Source organism: Panthera onca, chromosome A1 (assembly GCF_046562875.1).
Source record: "Panthera onca isolate mPanOnc1 chromosome A1, mPanOnc1 haplotype 2, whole genome shotgun sequence".
NCBI lineage: Eukaryota > Metazoa > Chordata > Mammalia > Carnivora > Felidae > Panthera > Panthera onca.
Genome location: NC_138339.1, coordinates 168,879,111 through 168,898,284, shown reverse-complemented (window position 1 = coordinate 168,898,284; position 19,174 = coordinate 168,879,111). Strand labels below are relative to the sequence as shown.

Genomic DNA, 19,174 nt, shown 5'->3' with positions numbered 1-19,174 from the left:
GTTCCTTTGCACTTCTAATCAGGATTGCTATGTGTGGCTGTTTGTGGCTCTGTATTACGCCATCGCTCTGGTGATCTGAACTTCACTACTTCTGCTGCTCTCATCCTAGGGCTGGTTTCCTCAGAGCTTCCTTGGTTTCCTCTCCTTGATGACTTTCTGAATGTCCAAGAAGAGGGCATCCACGGTTGGACAGGGGACCATTCTGTCCCTCTCCCTTCCTAGCATATTTTGCTGAACGGTCAATGATGGCTTTCTACAATTCACAATGGCCATTCCAAATTCAATAGATGTCTACTGGTGACAGCAAGACTACTTAAATGTCTGCGGCAGGGCAGGGAATCTCTTTGGGGGTGGGCATGAAGCAATGGCCCCCTTTCCTACCTCTCGTTTATCATCCACCATATTCCATATGATTTGAAAGTGGCGAAGATCGTTGTAACTTAGAAGCTGGTCCTCCTCTGTGGAATAAAACAAGGAGAAGTTCTCCACAATGATGGCTAAGAAAAGAAAAAAGAAAAATGGAGAAGTTAGATAATTATGCTAATCTGTCATTTTTTAGAAAAAGTAAAACATCTATTATAAATAATGGATTTTATCACCTACATCACAAGCCAAATTTTTACAGTGTTTTTTAGTGTGTTTTCCAAGTTGGCATATCTTACTTACACTTGGATTAAGCTATTTATCCAGCTCCTGCCTTTCCAAAACATGAGGGTCATGAGCATAAACACACATTCTGTGTGTGGAGATATCCATGCCAGCTGGCTTTCACTCTTAGTTGACAGTTCCAGGGCAGTATTTAAAGGTCAGATTGGGTTCTGGGTGGCCCCACACCTGGGTGAACACCATGTATCTTTCAGAAACATAACTGTGATGTTTCAAGGCCATAAAGGTAGCCCTTTCTGAGATTTCTTCAACTCAATCCATGAGAAGAGCTCTTTTGAAATTAATGATCATAATTAATAGGACAACTCTTGAAATTGCAATCAACTGTCATTAACATGCCTTTCAAAGGTCTTTTCAGCTTCTGGATCGAGAGGCAACAATTTATAATTAATGCCATGAAATACCCGCCCCAAGCAATCTGGGATAATTACTTGAAAATTGTACGTAATTATCTAAGTACCTGGGTTTAAAGATATTAAAACATATTCAGTGAACATCACTTACCTACAAGCAGATTTAGCATGATGTAGGCAATGATGACATAAAATGAACAGAAATACATAAGTGCCCCAGCGTAATTTCCGCAGTCTGTTGCCCAGTATGTGAATTCATCTGGAGTACAAAAGGGAGGCTGGACCTGTGGGCGATGGGGGAGAGGGAGGAGGGGTCAGAGTGAAGAATACGAATTTGTGCACATGCTATAGTTTGTGAACTATCCCTCACCGCATAAAACATAATAAACTTCAAAGTTAATCTCCCAAAAGCCACGTACATTGAGTACATCATCCGTGGCAAAAATCAAAAAGAATCTTTCCTTTATTCTACACTTCTAGTCAGTCTCAGGGAATCTCAAGTTCAGTGCCATTTTAGAAGCATAATGAAAATAAACTCCCTTTCTTCCAAGACACATTCTTTCTGCCACCTGCACTAGTCCTGAATGGTAAGTAGTTCTTGTGATGGGAGCTGCAGAAAGTCAAAAAAAGCATTTAAAAAATTTCTTTGACCTAACTAATGGGTTAAGCTTTATGAAGATTTGTTATACATAGCAAATTCACATTCAAATTGTGTAAGAAGAAACCAGTAATCTTCATTCTTGGGGCACCATTATGGGACTTTACAGAAGAGCACTAGACTCAGGTTATCAAAAGTCCCCCCACCCTGTCTTTAGTGGCCCAATAAAATGCCGTCACCTCAGAGAAACCTGGCTTCTTTCAGCCAGAGAGACTAGCTCCTTCTTCCGCAGAAGAAGCAGTTGTAGCACTCTGCTTGTTGTATATTTAGAATCTATTTAATTCTGCTTCATATTATATTTGATTTGGTAAATTCTGTCCCCATTCACTCATGCATAGAGTTCTTTAGCTCCTACTATGTGCTGGATTTATACCCAATGTTGGAGACAGACAGGTAAGCAAGACATAGAGTCTGTCCCTCCTTCATGTTGCTGACGGTCTAAAGCTATACATGGGAGCCACGGACTGCATGTGGCTATTAAAATGTAAATGTATGTTAATGAACATCAAATACAGTTTGATGAAATTTAAAATTCAGTTGCTCAGGAGCACTAGTCCCATTTCAAGGGCTCAGTAACCACATATGGCTACTGCATTAGACAGAGCAGATTGCCATCATGGCAGAAATTTCTTTTGGACAGTGTTGTTCTGGAGGTTGAGAGAGAGGAAATAGAGATGGAATAATCAAGCCAGTAATTCACTATAGCTGTGATACATGCTACAAAGGAGAAACACAGAGTGCTGTAGGAACATGTCACTGCAGTCTTAGTGTGGGGCAGGATTCCTGATGGAGCCGATGCTTTAAGGGAGATGTGAACACGAGGAGGAAAAGGGAGGGTGTAGCTCAGGGCCTTGCCGTAAGCACCTTGAGCATGCCTTGGAATCAGGGAACACCGAGCTCCTAGCATATGGTCCAGTATAAGCCAGGCGCTCAGTGAATATCTGTTGAATAAATTCAATTAAAGAAGAGGAACTCCCCTGTTTGTACTTGACTGCCAAAGTGTTAAAGGTGGGAGGGAAAGAACAATGCCAACAGAATGCGTATCTGCCAGATGGAACCACAATAGCTCAAGCTGGGTTCACTGGATATTCTTCCTGCACATGGCCATATACTGCAATGTAAAAGGATGCAACTTTACGGACTAAATAGCCAGGATAGGTGTTTTGTACACAAAGTCTTGATGCTGACGAGGATAAGGCTGCTGATATACTGCACTGCAAAGAGTTTCATTTGGTTCTAAGTTGATGCACTGTTAGTGATGAAGAGAAGTTTACCATACAGTCATGCATAATCTTATTCCAGTCTTCGCCTGTGACGATTCGGAACAGTACGGTGATGGCTTTGCCAGCTGAGGAAAAGTTTGCATGCCTAATGAAGGAGGAAAAACCAGAATGTGGGTAATATAGTTGGTCATGAAGTAGTAAGGTATTACCACTAAAGCAGGTAGATTTTGGAGCAGATGTGGTTGTTAAGTCACCATGTCTGAAGGTTATATCTTCTTAATTTGTTATTCACACTTGCCCTCAAGCATAGCTGTCTAACCCAACCCTAGCATGGTGCCACCATTTTGTGGCCATGCATCTTGAGTGGCTAAGGGTTCCAATTTTGACAAGTAAAACTGATTCCTTCTTTCACATGGATTTTGCTATAAAAAGTAGAGCTGTCATGTATCAAATAAGCAATCTCTGCAACAAAACACATCTGTATATAATGTGTTGTATAATTCCTTTTTAAAAAACTATGAAGTGCTTCCCAAAATTAAAGATAATCTCTGAAAAATGCTTTTCGTATATAGTAACCATTTTGGGAATATAGTTTCCCATGTTTTGCTTTGTTAAAAAAAAAAAAAGAAAACCCCAAATCAGTTCAAAGTGTAATTTAAAAAAGAATATGTTGTTTTTTGGCAGTAGGTGGATAGAAATTCACCGGGAAATTACAAGTGGTTATTCCTGTGTAGTGGTAGATTTGGAATTATGGGTTCCTGTTACATTTTGGTAATATTACGGAGACAAGGTTTCTAAATTAAATGTGTAGACTGTTTTTAATTAGAAAAATGTCATTTAAAATTTGGACATTTTGTTTTAGTTTCCAACTCATTGTTTCCCCTTCCTCCTGTCTTTGATAGACAAAAGTCATTCAGGTTTTGATTCCTGATTTCATGACTATAAAAGTTTGCTTGATACATGGATGGAACTGGAGAGTGTGATGCTAAGTGAAATAAGCCATACAGAGAAAGACAGATACCATATGGTTTCACTCTTATGTGGATCCTGAGAAACATAACAGAAACCCATGGGGGAGGGGAAGGAAAAAAAAAAAAAAAAAGTTTGCTTGATAAATGAATAGGGAGAGAAATCCACACCAACCTGTTAATGTTCTCTCCATACTTCACAGTACCAAATAAAACAACTCCAGCAAAAGCATAACACAATAGCAGTAGGAACATTCCCACTATGATAAAGAAGCTTTTGTACATGCTGACGACCACCGTCAGGAGAAGCATCTTTAGTGTTACCTATATGGAGATGTGGGGAGACAGAAATGAATATTTAATTCACTCAGCCATGGGGAGCCTGGGAAGTAAGTAACAGGTAAGCAGGTGGCACGAGAGTGACCCTCATTTTAAAATTGCTTTGAATTAGTTCTTAATAAAGGGTATTAATCTAAATATTATTCAAAAAACATTAGAGAGAAATTCGACTTGTATTTCCAACTGTTCAGCCTTTTCAGCCAAATTAATAAACGCCTCTCCCTAAAATTCCTTGCTTCTATTTTCTCTACTTTTGCTCCCCAAGTCTCGATGATAAGGGCTGTATATTTTTGGCCTATTCCACCAAGTAGGCTCAGGATTCTCCCACAAACAGATGTTCACAAAAACAAACCTAACCAATGGCAAAATACTAAATACCATCAAATAGCACGTATTGAATACGTGAATATATGGAACGTATATGAAACAGTGTCAGTAGCGAAAAAGGAAATTACATTAAAAAATGAAAAATATATGTGGAATATATGCATGAACAATAGCAAAGAATATAAAGAAATCTGGGGTCATAGAATCACGAATCTTCACTAAAGATGATTTTTCTTTCCAGTAAAGTAAGCTTATTCAGATAGAAACAATAAAAATAAAGAAGTATTAAGAAAGAGCATTGGTTTTCGCTTTCATGCCTGAGATGTTGTCTTTAGTTGATGACTGAGTTAATTTAGCCAATATGAAGAAGAAATAAAAGAACAGAAATGTCAGGAGATGTATCACAAGATAACTAAGCTGCCGATTCATTTTAATATTCAATATTTGCTCATTTGGACTTAGGATGACTACCAATTTGTTAACTTCCTGAAGTTAATGCCCTGAAGACCCAGATGGACAGCTGAAGTCAATCAGGCATTGCTCCTTTCTTCTGTGCATATGCAACCGTTGATAGTATCCTTTACAACGTACTCACATGCTTTCCACAGATAGAGAAAAACCGGAAAACAATCACACAGGCACCCATCATGTAGGTATACGCGTTCTGAAATTTAAACAGAAGAGAGCCACTCGCCACGTGCACAGGAGATCTTGTTACAATTCCAGTTTTCATTTTAAGTCTTCTGTGAAGTCTACTGAGTAATTAGTTTAATAAAATGTGAAAATTCTTATAAGAAATTTATCTTTAAAAGGTGCTGAAAAGGTCACTGCCAAAACTCATGAATAAATATTAGCTATAAAATCAAATCTTAAATGAAACTTCGGTCTCTGTTTTGCTCAGCTGAATTCTGTATTTTAAAACTAAAATAAGTTTTACATAAAATAGTGACCGGCTCCTTTGAGGAGCAAGAAAAACTCAGGGTAACAGTGCAACATGAGGATGTCAAGTGAGACCAAAAATGCAGGAACCCTGGCAAAGAAGGTCTAGAGTTGGAAAAGATTGCAGGAGGTCAGCTTCCTCTTCTCAGAAGGTCTCCGGAGACTTTGGAGACCAGCCGGCCACATTCGTGTAAGCTGATTGCAGAGAATGTCTGTCCTGCCCAGAAACACATCCAGCTCATTCTTCAAGTGTGTAATCGGCAGCAAGAGATGACTGGGTGCCCTTTATGACTAAGAAAGCTTCATCTCAGAAACAAAGATCCCACCAGCTAGAGCTGCAATAACAACTGTGGCATTAAACTGATGCCAAAGCGTGACTTTTCTCAAGGAGTCTCGCCTCGCCAAATGACAACTGTCACATATGGGCCCCCGGGAAGGGGGTCCGCTGAATATCCTTGAGGTACAAGGAAATGAATGTTTCTGCATAGAAATAGCTTAGATGGGAACAAATACTGCATCTCCCTTCACAATAGGCCACAGAGAGTGCAAAGTAGAGTGGAGGATGAGTGTTTTTCCAGGACGGAAGCTTCTTGGGAAAGAACAAAAGCAGTCGGGCAGAATAGGCAAGTTAGTCTTTCCCGTGTGAGATGTCCTCTCTGGGACATCTAGGATTAGGAAGCCTGCCCTACTCTTCTTTTGGACCAAATAGTTTTTGGCTATATTTGTCTAGGGAAAGCTAAAAACATGGACCTTTCTTCCCCTTTCTATGTTAGTTCCAGATTTGCTATAGAGGCTTTCTCACTTCGCATTCTGGAAGTGACAGCACCCCCATCCTTCACCTGGTCCTGAGAAGTCCCGTCCAGACCTTGTGCCATGTGCCCCTTGCTCCTTCTACTCCAGGCACACTATTTCCTTCCCGTAGCATTCCATCACAGGGACAGCCACCAACATACCCTCATCCTACAGGCTGAACCCAATCGTCACTTCTGCAGGGACACTTTCCAGAACCTCTCTGACGCAGCCACCTCCCACTCGTTTGTGTCATTGCAGGAATACGTGTCTCTCCTCCATCTGCCTCACTATGGCTGCAACTCTCATTGACTTGGGAGCGTTCCATGAATGTCTACTTGTCCCAAACCACACCTGCCCTCCCAGCCTCTTGGATCATGATGAAACATTCTGGCGTGAAACTTTGAAACGAAACAAACAAAACAAAACACAAACTTTCCAGGCTGTGATGTCCATGAGAGCAATGACTGCCTTTGTTTTGATCTGTGCATTCTTCTCAATCTCCAGCACGGTGACTTACACATCTTTAGTGCTCAAAACCACTCATTATTCGAGGAAATGGATCAGGGTGACTGAGAGTCCACCTAGGCTTGGCACAGCCCCTGATGCTGACGGTGACAGTTGTTTTAAGAAGGACACTCAATACCTATCTGCCTGAGCACGGAAATTTCATACTAAAGCACACCCTTTGTGAGGTACAAATGGGTTCTCTGTTTGATGGAACTTTTCTGGCATGACTCTAACACCGGGGAGGATGGAAGAACAGATAGAAGAGAGCAGGAAAATGAGATAATATTAATTTTGGCTGGCGTTGAGGAAGAGTAACAAAAAAGAGAAGGTATTGATAATGTGTTGGGGTGTTGTACTTTTTACAGTTAGAAAAATTTCACATGTTACGGGTGCCTGGGTGGCTCAGTTGGTTAAGTGTCTGACTTCGGCTCAGGTCATGATCTCATGGTTTGGGAGTTCGAGCCCTGCATTGGGCTCTGTGCTGACAGCTCAGAGCTTGGAGCCTGCTTCAGGTTCTGTGTCTCCTTCTCTCTCCACCCTCCGCCCTTGCACTATGTCTCTCTCTCTTAAAAATAAACATTAAAAAAAAAAAAAGAAAAATTTCACATGCTTTATCTTTATAATGCCCATGTAGAATGGATAGATTATGAAGTTATATCCCCAAGTTCAGAGCAGGGAGCAAAAGATCACTGAAGACAAATAACTTGATCAAGCCTGGAAAATGGTGGAGCCCAGAGTAGGGGCTTCTAGAACTCCACTGTCCAGTATGGTAGCCACCAGCTACATGTGGTTACCGAACACTTGAAATGTAGTGAGTCTAGATTAGGATGTGCTGTAAATATAAAATACACATTCAATCAAAGATTTAGTACCAAAAAAAAAACGGATGTAACCTGTTTTCTTAATAATTTTTATATTGCTGACATATTGAAATGATAGTACGTTAGATATGGTAGCTTAAAATACATTATTAAATTCATGCCATCTGTTCCTTTAAAAAAAGTTTATTTATTTATTTTGAGAGAGAGAGAGAGAGAGCCCATGCAAGTGGTGGAGGGGCAGATAGAGAGGGAGAGAAAATCCTAAGCAGGCTCCCCACTCTCAGCACAGAGCCCAATGCAGGGCTTCATCCCATGAACAGTTGAGATCATGTCCTGAGCCAAAATCAAGGGTTGGGCGCTCAACTGACTGAACCTCCCAGGCGCCACAACATCTGTTCCTTTTTAATTTTTTTAATGTGGCTCCTAGGCAATTTGAAATTACATCCGTGGTCACATTTTATTCCTACTGGACAACACGGCTCTAGATCTCAATCAGACATATCCACGGGTGTAGGTTTTGAGCTGGACCACAGACTAAATGGAAGTTGGAGAGGCTCAAGGCATTTTAGGCAAGCTGGCGAGAACTCAGGTATAAACACAAAGAACGATATGCTTTAGAGAAAAGGCTGCTGGATATTTAGTAGAAAATAAGGCTTCTAAAGTGCCTGAGAATCCCACTGTGAAATACTGATTATAGTGTAGTCGCATTGATGCTACATTTCAATTCAAAAGACTGGGTTTGAGTTTTCTGATACCAGCTTGCATGTGAATTTAGGCAGATCTCGTAATCTCTGTTTCCATTTTTTTTTTCTCTCTCTTATTTTCATCCTTTGGGAAAATGAGAGTTAAACCAGACATTTTCAAGTTTCTCCTTCTGATTTGCACACTCTAGGACTCTGAGGGGCCAGATTTTGTTTGTGTGAAGAGTGTAGGGGAATGTACATGCAAGCATGTCTGAGGGCCTATCACGGTCAAAGCTGGATGTAGGAGGTTAATCAGACACCTGAGGGTAGGCTGACACAGAGGGAAATGAGACTGGAAACAGGGTTACCTGAACTGAAGTTATGAGCTAAAATAAACTTCTATTACATGCATACCAGGAGGGCAAAGTGAAGTACCACCCAGACCACGCCAAGCGATGTCACCAGCAGGTCGTACCGGTTTCTTCTGCTTTGCCAGAAGCCGGCAGGCGACATTGCTATGATCTTCATTGTAACCTGGGGGAAAATAATGTAGACAGTAAATAGAGGCTGAGTGTTCAACATATATTGAAATGTGTTAACTTAAGGCACATAATTTTACATCATTTTAAATTAATGTAAAATTTTCTTTAATGTTTATTTATTTTTGAGAGAGAGAAAGAGAGAGAGAGGGGGAAAGAGAGAGGGAACAAGAACAGGGGAGGGGCAGACAGACAGAGAGAAAGAGGGAGAGAGGGGAGAGCTGTCAGCGCAAAGCCTGACATGGGGCTTGAACTCATGAACCATGAGATCATGACCTGAGCTGAAATCAAGAGTCTGATGCTCAACTGACTAAGCCACCCAGGCACCCCATTGGGGCACACATTTTTAGAGGATGTAGAAACCAAAGAGAGAATTTATTACTAAGAGATGATAGATGATAGGATAGATAGATAGATAGATAGATAGAGATACAGATATAGATTGATCCACTATCTAAATTTTAAAGTAGGATAGGTTACAAATCTGTATCTCCATGCTCTTTTCTCCTTGTTTTATGACTAGTTCTGAGAGCAAGACATTTTTCTTCCTCAAGTAAAAGACTATAGATTTTGGGAAACATCAACCAGTACAGGGTGAAATAAGAATCTGCTTGTATTTCAAAGAAGATTGTGCTGGAAAGTGATATTATGTGGACTATATATTAAAATAATCTTGTCTGGGCCAATTCCCTTCGCCACCACATTGCAATTTGAGTCCCTGAATTACAGTGGTTTGTGCAGTTCGCTACAAATATTTGAACTCACATAACCAGACAGGCCAACATTCAGATACAACAATCAACAGCAGTTAGCAATTCCTGCGGTTAGAAAAATCTGAAATATAAAGTGAAATCTTTGTTCAAGTTAAGCACAACAGCCTAAAAAGGAAAATATCCTAAGAGCACGCTACCCCTCTCCCCAAAAAAGACTTCAAAAGCAATGGAACACAGAGCTGAAAGTCAGTGCTATCAAAGGAGGGCACTGTTTTACTTTATAATGTGCACCACAGCCCCCAGAGCCAGATGGCTCATTACCGTACCTCTAGAACAAAGATGAAGGTGAAAACAACTGACATTGTTGCCAAAGGAACGGTCACTGGGTCCTCCACATCCCACTGTAAGAGAAACAGCATCCAGGTCTTTGTCCATATCCATCAGAGACATAAAGACCTTCCCCTCTTTTTCTCATTTGAACATGACTATGAATTTTAATTTTTTATACTAAAGAACGTAGACTGTGAATGGATATGGCCCCTTGCAATAATCTTGGATGCACCAATGAACGAAAAAGTCCTTCTCAGAGCTTCACTGTGAAATAAAGTACCTTGACAGACAGCAGCACTGACTGGGCCAGGACAAGCAATGCAATTGTCCTCTTAAAGAATGGATGCTGGGTAATGTCATACATCTTAGCTCTAAAACCATCATTATCTGCAAAAGAAAGGTTGAGGCAAGGGCATTTCAGACATAGGTCACATTTACTTTCTTGTCTTTCATTTCCTTTAATGCTCATTTTAAAACTCATTACCTTTTTCCCCCTATAGTTCAATCTATTGTGTAGTGTTTTGCAGGAATGGCTGGTTCTGAATATTTAAGACGACGGTGCATGACGCCGTCTATATTGGAAGGAGAACCGCATCATTCAATTTCTGTCAGTTTAATACATTTCACTCATATGTTTAAGAGCGAAGCACAAATATATTTTATTTAAAAATTCATTTTTTCATTAGGGCTTATCCTGAGAGCACTGAAGCACAGCCTTTGGGTGGTTGATTTTAATAGCCTATGGAGAGATCTGTAGTTTGGAGCCTGTTTCTATATTAACTTATGCACAACCGCCTAGTGGCCTCACGATTATTATTTTAATTGAAATCTTAGACTCCTGGGGAATCACGAACACTGGTGCCCAACATGAATAAAATCAGAGCATCTTTGATACCCGGGCGAGGTGGGAGATGAAGAGGCTGTGCTATCTTCAGTCGGCTCTTCAGATCTTCCCATCTTCTCTGATCTACAGTCAGCAGAGCTGTCCCCTTAATAAACAAAGGAAAGCAGAAAAAGGCCTTATGTCATCTACTCCACACCAAGGTCATTGCAAATGGGGTGGTGGTGATACCAACAGGACTAATTTGGGAGTATATGATAAAGATATTCTTCAAATACCATGGTGGTTCGATAGACATGGTCACAATTCTCAAATTTGGTCTTTAGAGGGGTCCCAAAAAGGGTGGCCACAAGCCTCAGAGAAGATCCAGCAGCCTTCAACTGGTATCTTCGAACATGTATAATATTCAGGTTTGGGAACATCTAAAGAAGGTTCCCTACACAATCAAATTTTCAAAAAGGGATACCCACTCTAATAGTGGTTAGTTTCCCTTCATTTTGCGGGGAAGGCTGCAGTAAAATTGTAGCTTGTCAATCTGATTGTGTCTTTAAAAAAATCATTCTGCTATACACTGTCGCAAAATTTTTATTTATTTTGAGAGAGACAGAAGGTGAGTGAGGGAGGGGAAGAGACAGAGTGGGAGAGAGACAATCCCAAGCAGGTGCCATGTTGTCAGCACAGAGCCCAACACGGGGCTTAATCTCACAAATTGTGAGATCATGACCTGAGCGGAGATCAAGAACCAGACAACTGACTAGGCCACCCAGGTGCCTCAATTGCAAAACTATTTTTAAGCAGTATGAAATCACAGAATTTGAATCTTTAAGAATTAATGCTGTGACAAATGGCTGAGTGAGATCAGATATTCTTTACCATATATATATGAGTACTTTATTAAAATGCATATAAATATATTACATGACATGTCATGTATTTATACATGAAATTATTTGTATATGGATAATGTATACAGATTATACATTATTTATACACTAATTTATAAAGGCAGAAATTTATACATTATTTATACACTAATTTATAAAGGCAGAAATATAGTTTAAGAAACTGAACCCCCACCCCACTCCCATTCTTCCTTTCTTTCTACAGAGCTGAAGACTGTCCTTTAAGGATGTGTCCTCCCCATTGCTTTCAGACTTTTGCTGTTTGTGTATATATCAATACATAAGAACATACTTGTTTTGAATTTTAAAAATTTATATAAATGGGATTCAATATGGGTTTCTTAATGCAGTTTGTTTTTATCTTCATTGAACACTATGTCTTGCATACCACTAGACACCAGATCTAATTGGTTTAACTGCTCATAGAGTATCCCACTGTACAAATATATCAGAAGTTATTTGCTTTAGGTTTATGTAGTATAAAAATGCTGCAATAAGTACATGTCTACAGTCTCATGGTGAATACCTACGAGATTTCCTTAATAGCAAATCTCTAGGAGAGGAATTGCTGGGGTTTAGGAATTTACACATCTTTATGTTTACCAGATATTGTGAAGTTGCTGTCCAAAGAGAAACAACCAAGAAAATTCGCTGCTAGCCATCTCCAAGTGTTCCAATGTCCTAATATTCTTGCCAGTACTTGATATTGTTAGATATTTTAATTTGGCCATGATGGGTGGGAAATGTGTCCACCTTAGTTTTAATATCAATGAGATGAAATGTTTTTTATATGAGTAAATAGGGGTGATGATTCTTGTATCTTCCTATGTGAATTGCCTGTTCATATTCTTTGCTCATTTTTGTATTTGGATATTTACTTTTAGAGGTTTTATAGAAATTCTTAATGTATTCTGGATATTAATCTTCTGTCAGTTATGTGAATTGTAAATATTTTCTCTTAGTCTTAGCTTGCTTTCTAAAAAAAATTTTTTTTTGCCTTATCAAGTTTCTTATGTCTCAGAAACTTTTTATTTTAATGTAATCTAATCTGTAAATTTCTCTCTTTATGAATTCCACTTTATGGTTACAGTCAAGAAATCCACAACTCCTCCAGGGTCAAAAATAAATTCTACAAGGTTGAAAATGGCTTTTCACAGCTAGGTCTTTCATCCTTCTGGAATTCATTTCTGAGTATGCTATGAGGTAGAAATCTCTGTTTAATTTCTTATATCTAGACAATGACCCCAGCACCTCTTATTGATGGTCTCACCCTCTCCACTGATTTGTCGTGCTACTTCTCCTTTATATATACCTGGTCCTCCTGGGGCTTTTAGCTCTGTTCTAAATCTAACTTTCTATCTCTGTAACATTACCCATCCTGTTTGACTCACCATAGCTTGTTTACTTTCCTTTTCCATACTTTTGTTCATGCTTAGCCTTGAGAGAGGTTTGTCAGTTTAATTTTTTTTAAAGAATAAGCTTTTGTCATTCTTGAATCTTTTATAATATCTTTGTTTTCTATATCATTAATTTCTGTCCTTATCTTTTTTACTTTCTTCCATTTTACTTTGTTGATCTTATTATAATTTATTGATTTGGACATCTGACATATTACTAATTAACCTCTGAATTTTCTTGAACATACACTTAAAGTTATAAATTCCTCTAATTGATTTATCTATATCTTGTGAGCTTTTATATGTGATTTTTATAAATGATTTATCTAAATGTCTTATGAGTTTCTATTCTAATTTCTTCTGTTACTCATAAATTATTTAGAATGTTGTCTTAATATTTCCAACATCTGAGGAATCTTTTGTTATCTTTTTTTATTATTGTAGAGAATATGTTCTGTACATTACTAATTTTTTGGTAACTATTTTTTATGACCTTGCGGACAGTACATTTTATACTTGAAAATTGCTGGACTCTGGGTTATTCATATGTCCAGTAGATCAAATGTTTGTATTGTGCCAAATCTCATATTTTCTTTTTTTTTCTGATTTATGAGTTTCTTAGGGATATATGTTAATATCTTTCACTATGATTTTGGACTTGCTGGCTTTTTAAAATAATTTGGTTAATTTTTGCTTCATACATTTTAGGGTTCAGGAGTTCTATACTTTGCTGGTAATTCATTTCTTCTGCAATTATCTAATTACACTGTTTATTCCTAATAATGATATTTGTTTTAAACTAATTTTTCTGATATTGATATTGCTAAGCCATTTTTCTTACTATCTGCAAACAAATATTTTGGGTTCTCTGGGTGCTAGAGATATTCATATTATTTATTTATTATACAAAACAAAATATTTTAGAAAGTTGAACTCTGAAATGAGCCAAAAGAATAATAAGCACGGTGGTATCATCTGATCATTAATATCAGAAAACCTCTGGAAGTTTATTATTGTGACATTAAGTTTATTAATCAAACTGTTATCTCATAATTGAGAAATTAAATACATATGTATTACTAGTATAAACTTTGAACTTTTTAAAACAAAGTTCCATTTTCCAGGGAAGACATAAATTTGCATAATGCAGAATTGTGCAAATGTTGCCCCCAAAGCTTGCCTTATCTCCCATATCTTTATATTTCCCTATTGCCTATATATTTGGAAATCTATTTACATACCTTTGGGTTTGACCATTAGAATGTGAGCTCCATGAGGGCAGAAATCTTTATGTGTTTAGTGTTTAGTTTGTGTGTTTAGTTTTTATGTTCCCAGGTCTGGCCCCAGTTAAGTTCTCAAAGAAATCTGTTGAATGACTAAATAATAAATCAATAAATGCTGTTATACAGCAGCTCATGTGCTACCATCTGAAAAGCTTACTGGGAAAAAAAATCCCTCCTAAATGGTTCATATAACTCATAAATTTACATTATCAATTAAATAATCAAGTTTGTCATGTTTTCTTCTACTTTTCCTCTTTCTGTAAGCACCCAGCACCCACTTGCTCTTAAGTCTGTGTTCCCCTTCTCAAGGCCAAGATGCTTCTTTCTTCCCTCAGCACATTAATACAACCAGTACTGTGAGTAGACCTCCTGATACTCGTCTTACTTCAGCCAGGCCTCCAAACTCAAGAGCTGCAATTGATTATATATTTGTCTCTGGTTGCTGAACATTTTATGTTGCTGCATTTATGTCGCTGATTTGTGAGCTGCCATAGGACCTGATTCTCCTGAAATCAGGTGTCTGCTCAGAGGACCTATCATGGTGTTTTGAGCAAGCAGGGCCTAAGCTCTCTACTTGGCTGACTGGCTTCTGCTCTTGTTCAGGAATCTCCGTTGTCTGCTCCAGTGCCAAGGCTCAATGGCATCAGAAGAGACCCATCTTCCTCCTTCTGCTTGGTATCAAATTGAACACACTTTAGGGCTTAGAGACACTCATTTATGAATGTGTTATAGTAAAATAGGGGGCTGGGCAATATGATCTCTCTCTATCCTTTCTTATTCTAAAATCCCATGTTTCTGTGGGTCGGAGTAGTGTTGGGGCCCAAAGTGGAGATTTTTAAGCCACACCCTTTGAAAGCCCGCACCAAATAACATCCTCATTAGGCACACATCAATGGTGGCCATCAACTGGGTAGCTGGAACCACACATGCAGAGCCCGGGGAGTGGGGGTGTGTGTGAATGATACAGTCCCATGTGCAGTTGCCCTAGCCAGTGGGCTCGGATGTGCTTGCATGCGATCCTGTCCTGGTCATGAATCACAGGAGCGTCATATCTAGCTTTAATTCAGTGCAGAGTGACATTTTTATATTCTCAGAAGAATTTCAGACTCTGCAGCGTGGGCACCGCTTCTGAATTGTGACCCCATTTTCTACACCTTAAAAGCCTCAGACAAGTCATGTCACCTCCGTAAACTCTGTGTTTTCTTCCACTGTGCATTTCAGAGTTGTGAGAACTGAAAATGGCATATGTAAACCTTAGTATGTGGTAAGTGCTCAAAAGCTGTATCCACCAGGGTACCTGGGTTAAGTGTCTGACTTTGGCTCAGGTCATGATCTCACGGTTCGTGAGTTTGAGCCCACCATCAAGCTCTGTGCTGACAGTTCGGAGCCTGGAGCCTGCTTTGGATTCTGTGTCTCCCTCTCTCTCTGCCCCTTCCCCCACTTGCATTCTGTCTCTCTCTCTCAAAAATAAAAAAACATAAAAAAATTTTTAAAAAGCTGTATGCACTTCAATTATGATTCCAGGAGACAGATCCTTACATACTAGAGTGCACATCAGCCATGGCCAGAAGAACGACATAGAATGTTCTCTCCCAAACTCACTCTTTGACAGGAAACCACACTTGCTGTTTTCCCATTCGGGAGCTCTTATAGTGATTGTTAGAGTTGTTCTGAACTCAGCATGCTTCCTGAGTCCATAAAGTATGTAAAGTTTTTATATGAAATTAGAAAATCTTCTTTTTATTCAATGAATTAGGATTTAACATTTCTACTGCACCCTAGCCCCATCAAAATTGTGAGTTCACCTATAGCGTTACAAAGAAGCATCCAATTTACGTTGTGTGAAAGTAATATTACCTGCAATCAGTGCACAGTTAGTTCAGCTATTGTATTTTAATAACTTGCTGCACATCCTTTCAATTTGAACAATAGGAGATGTGCCTTTCAGTTGTCAGCGAATTAATGACACCATCACCAAAAGGGGAAATTTAGCGAGAGAACTGTGCTCTTAAATAATGTGCCTGAAAGGCAGCGATGAGGTAGCTTGTAAAATAGTTATAGAGATTATTTACACCAGTCACATTATGGTTTAATGCGACTTCATGCCGTGTGAGAAAAAGAGAGCTCAAAGCAAGTGGCTAGAAAAGAATAAACCCTGCGGTATTCAAACCAAGAATTCTTACCTTGTTTTCATTGAAATTAGCAATAACTACTCCAACAAAAAGGGTCAGTCCAATCATGCAACCCAGGAATACAAACACATGAATGTAGATCCCGTGCATCTGTATAAATGAAAAATACGGTTATTCATCAAAGCAAATGAGAGCAGCTGTTGACACATTCAAAGGATTCCGTGTGCTTGCTTACCGGCCCCACACGATGAATAATAACATCCCTCACTTCCACCCAGCCTTTCAGGGACAGAACTTCAAACAATGCCAGCATGGCATTTCCCACATTGTCAAAATTAAAATTCCGAGGATTTGCCCTGCAAGTCAGAAAGAAGAATGTTCTGTGAAATTCCGATGAGAAGCACCCTAAGGCAAATATCTGTAGTTCTTTCCAATCTTGGGTGCGGGGTGTACTTAGCATTTGGAAGGCGGGCTAGATGGCATTCATTTGCTAAATCAGAAAAGTGCATGAGTATGTTATTATTTCTTAAAATTTAATTAATTATTAGGTAATCATGGGTGTTCTTAACGAACAACAAAACACAACAATTCAAGTTCTGGCTCTAGAGGTTCCTTGATGTTTCTGGCTTGTCCTGATTATATGGAGGGCTGGAAGTATGCTTTCTGGTTATAAACTGCATAGCATATTCTCATAAAGGGGCACTGGAGTTTGGATATGAATTTTGCAATAGTTTTAAAATTGAAAACTTCTCTAAAGGATAAATTACAATTCCTGATGTTAATATAGCAAGTATAAAAAGAGTAGAATCTAGCCACTTTCTTTAATTCTGTGACATCATGGGAACATCACTTTGTAAAGTAGTGATGCATTTGGAAGTCCCTGAGAGACCAGAGGTATTTGCTGGTAGTCTACATGTTTCCAGATCATTCTCTCCCAGTTGGATTTTTTTTTCTCTCACTAACTCTGGGTGTTCTCAACAGAGACTTCTTGTAGACCCCAACATTGCAGTATGCTGTCTACATCCACACTTGATTGCTGGTATTTAAAACACTTTGGCTCCACTATTATTTTTTGTTTGTTTTTGTTTTTGTTTGTTTTTTTTTTTTGAGGGGGCTTATTGCATTTCTTGTTTTTTACTAACGTGTATTTACTTTTTTCTTCCCACTAAAGAAAGTGATCTTTTTTTTTAAATATATTACATCTCCCTTAGTCATTATGGGTCTTGTCTAACATTTTTCTTGTCCATAGAAGATTTCACTGTTTTCCTTTTTCCTCTTATTAGACTATTTAAAATAATTACGAGACCTAGACAACTACACACTGCAAAGTCATGACTATCACTGTATTTCCTGAGTTTGATGGAGAATTGGTCCCAGGACTACTAAAAAAAGTGGGCCTATAGAAGCATGGCCAAATTATATTTTGATCATTTTTTTTTCCTATTAGCTCATTTATCAAAATTTAACCTTCACAGAAGGTGATACTCTGGAGAAAATCTGGGTTAGTATTTTTCTACACCTTTTTTTTTTTTTTTTTTTTTTTTTTAATTTTTTTTTTTCCAACGTTTTTTATTTATTTTTGGGACAGAGAGAGACAGAGCATGAACGGGGGAGGGGCAGAGAGAGAGAGGGAGACACAGAATCGGAAACAGGCTCCAGGCTCCGAGCCATCAGCCCAGCGCCTGACGCGGGGCTCAAAGCCTGACGCGGGGCTCAGAGCCTGACGCGGGGCTCGAACTCACGGACCGTGAGATCGTGACCTGGCTGAAGTCGGACGCTTAACCGACTGCGCCACCCAGGCGCCCCTACACCTTTTTTTTTTTTAAAGTAGGCTTCGTGTACAGCACAGAGCCCAATGCGGGACTTGAACTCATGACCCTGAGATGAAGACCTGAGCTGAGATCAAGAGTCACCCACTTAACCAACTGAGCCACCCAGGTGCCCCTCTACCACTATATATATATATATATATATATATATATATATATATATATATAATTTTAACATCATAGAAACAATCATGCAATACACCTTTATAAGTTTTCTTTTTTAAAGCATTAAATAGATGGGGATCTAATAAGAAGCCATGCAAGTAAACTGACTTGCTCCTAAGGTTTAAGGATGATTGGTAGAAACGTTTTCCACATAGTGCAAAAGCCCCACTCAGAAATTCCTATTTTGGGATTCTGATTTATATTTTTTACATATGAAAGTATAAGCATATTCTCTTGGATTTTTCCACCATTTCTTCCTTTGGGGTTTCAATTAAATTTAATATATTTTACAGCAGACAGAAGCTGTAAGGATTCTGCAGATGCCACAGTTTTCTTGAATAAGGATTTTTTTTTAAGCTAAGCAGGCCAGCTCTCGGATCCGATGTTGAACTTTCTTACCCATCCATTTTCTTTATGTAAAAGTGCTTTTTTAGCTGAATATGCAGCATCCCAAAGTACTTTCATGTTCCACATCCTTTAGAAGTTAGAATATGTTAAAAATACACTTTTAGGCTAAACCAAGAAAAATAAAATGGAGAATCATAGACTTAAATAGTTGGAAGAGTACATCACATTAAAAAAATAAGTATCAGTTTTAATCATCTAAGATGTTCATGCTATGTTCATGCTACTAAAATTGGAAAGTTTTAAACTTTACCTATAACTACAGAGGACTTCAATAAATCCCAAGCCTAATCCATTGTTGTAATTTTCCTGTCACCCTTCCTTGATCTGGAAGCCTGTATATAATATATAATCATATATAT

General features: G+C 38.7%; 1 protein-coding gene across 7 annotated transcripts in view; it reads right to left on the bottom strand.

Annotated features, from left to right (window-relative positions):
- NALCN (sodium leak channel, non-selective) overlaps positions 1-19,174 on the bottom strand; it is a 324,113-nt gene that overhangs the window by 11,483 nt on the left and 293,456 nt on the right. For all 7 annotated transcript variants that reach the window (XM_060636745.3, XM_078432139.2, XM_060636746.3 and 4 more), the window contains 11 exons: positions 16,649-16,769; positions 16,465-16,563; positions 10,754-10,847; positions 10,139-10,245; positions 9,855-9,929; positions 8,691-8,810; positions 5,130-5,198; positions 4,044-4,192; positions 2,952-3,045; positions 1,171-1,303; positions 382-497 (listed from right to left, as the gene is read on the bottom strand). In XM_060636745.3, coding sequence (XP_060492728.1) covers positions 382-497; positions 1,171-1,303; positions 2,952-3,045; positions 4,044-4,192; positions 5,130-5,198; positions 8,691-8,810; positions 9,855-9,929; positions 10,139-10,245; positions 10,754-10,847; positions 16,465-16,563; positions 16,649-16,769 — 1,177 coding nt within the window. The remainder of the gene's footprint in view (positions 1-381; positions 498-1,170; positions 1,304-2,951; positions 3,046-4,043; positions 4,193-5,129; positions 5,199-8,690; positions 8,811-9,854; positions 9,930-10,138; positions 10,246-10,753; positions 10,848-16,464; positions 16,564-16,648; positions 16,770-19,174) is intronic.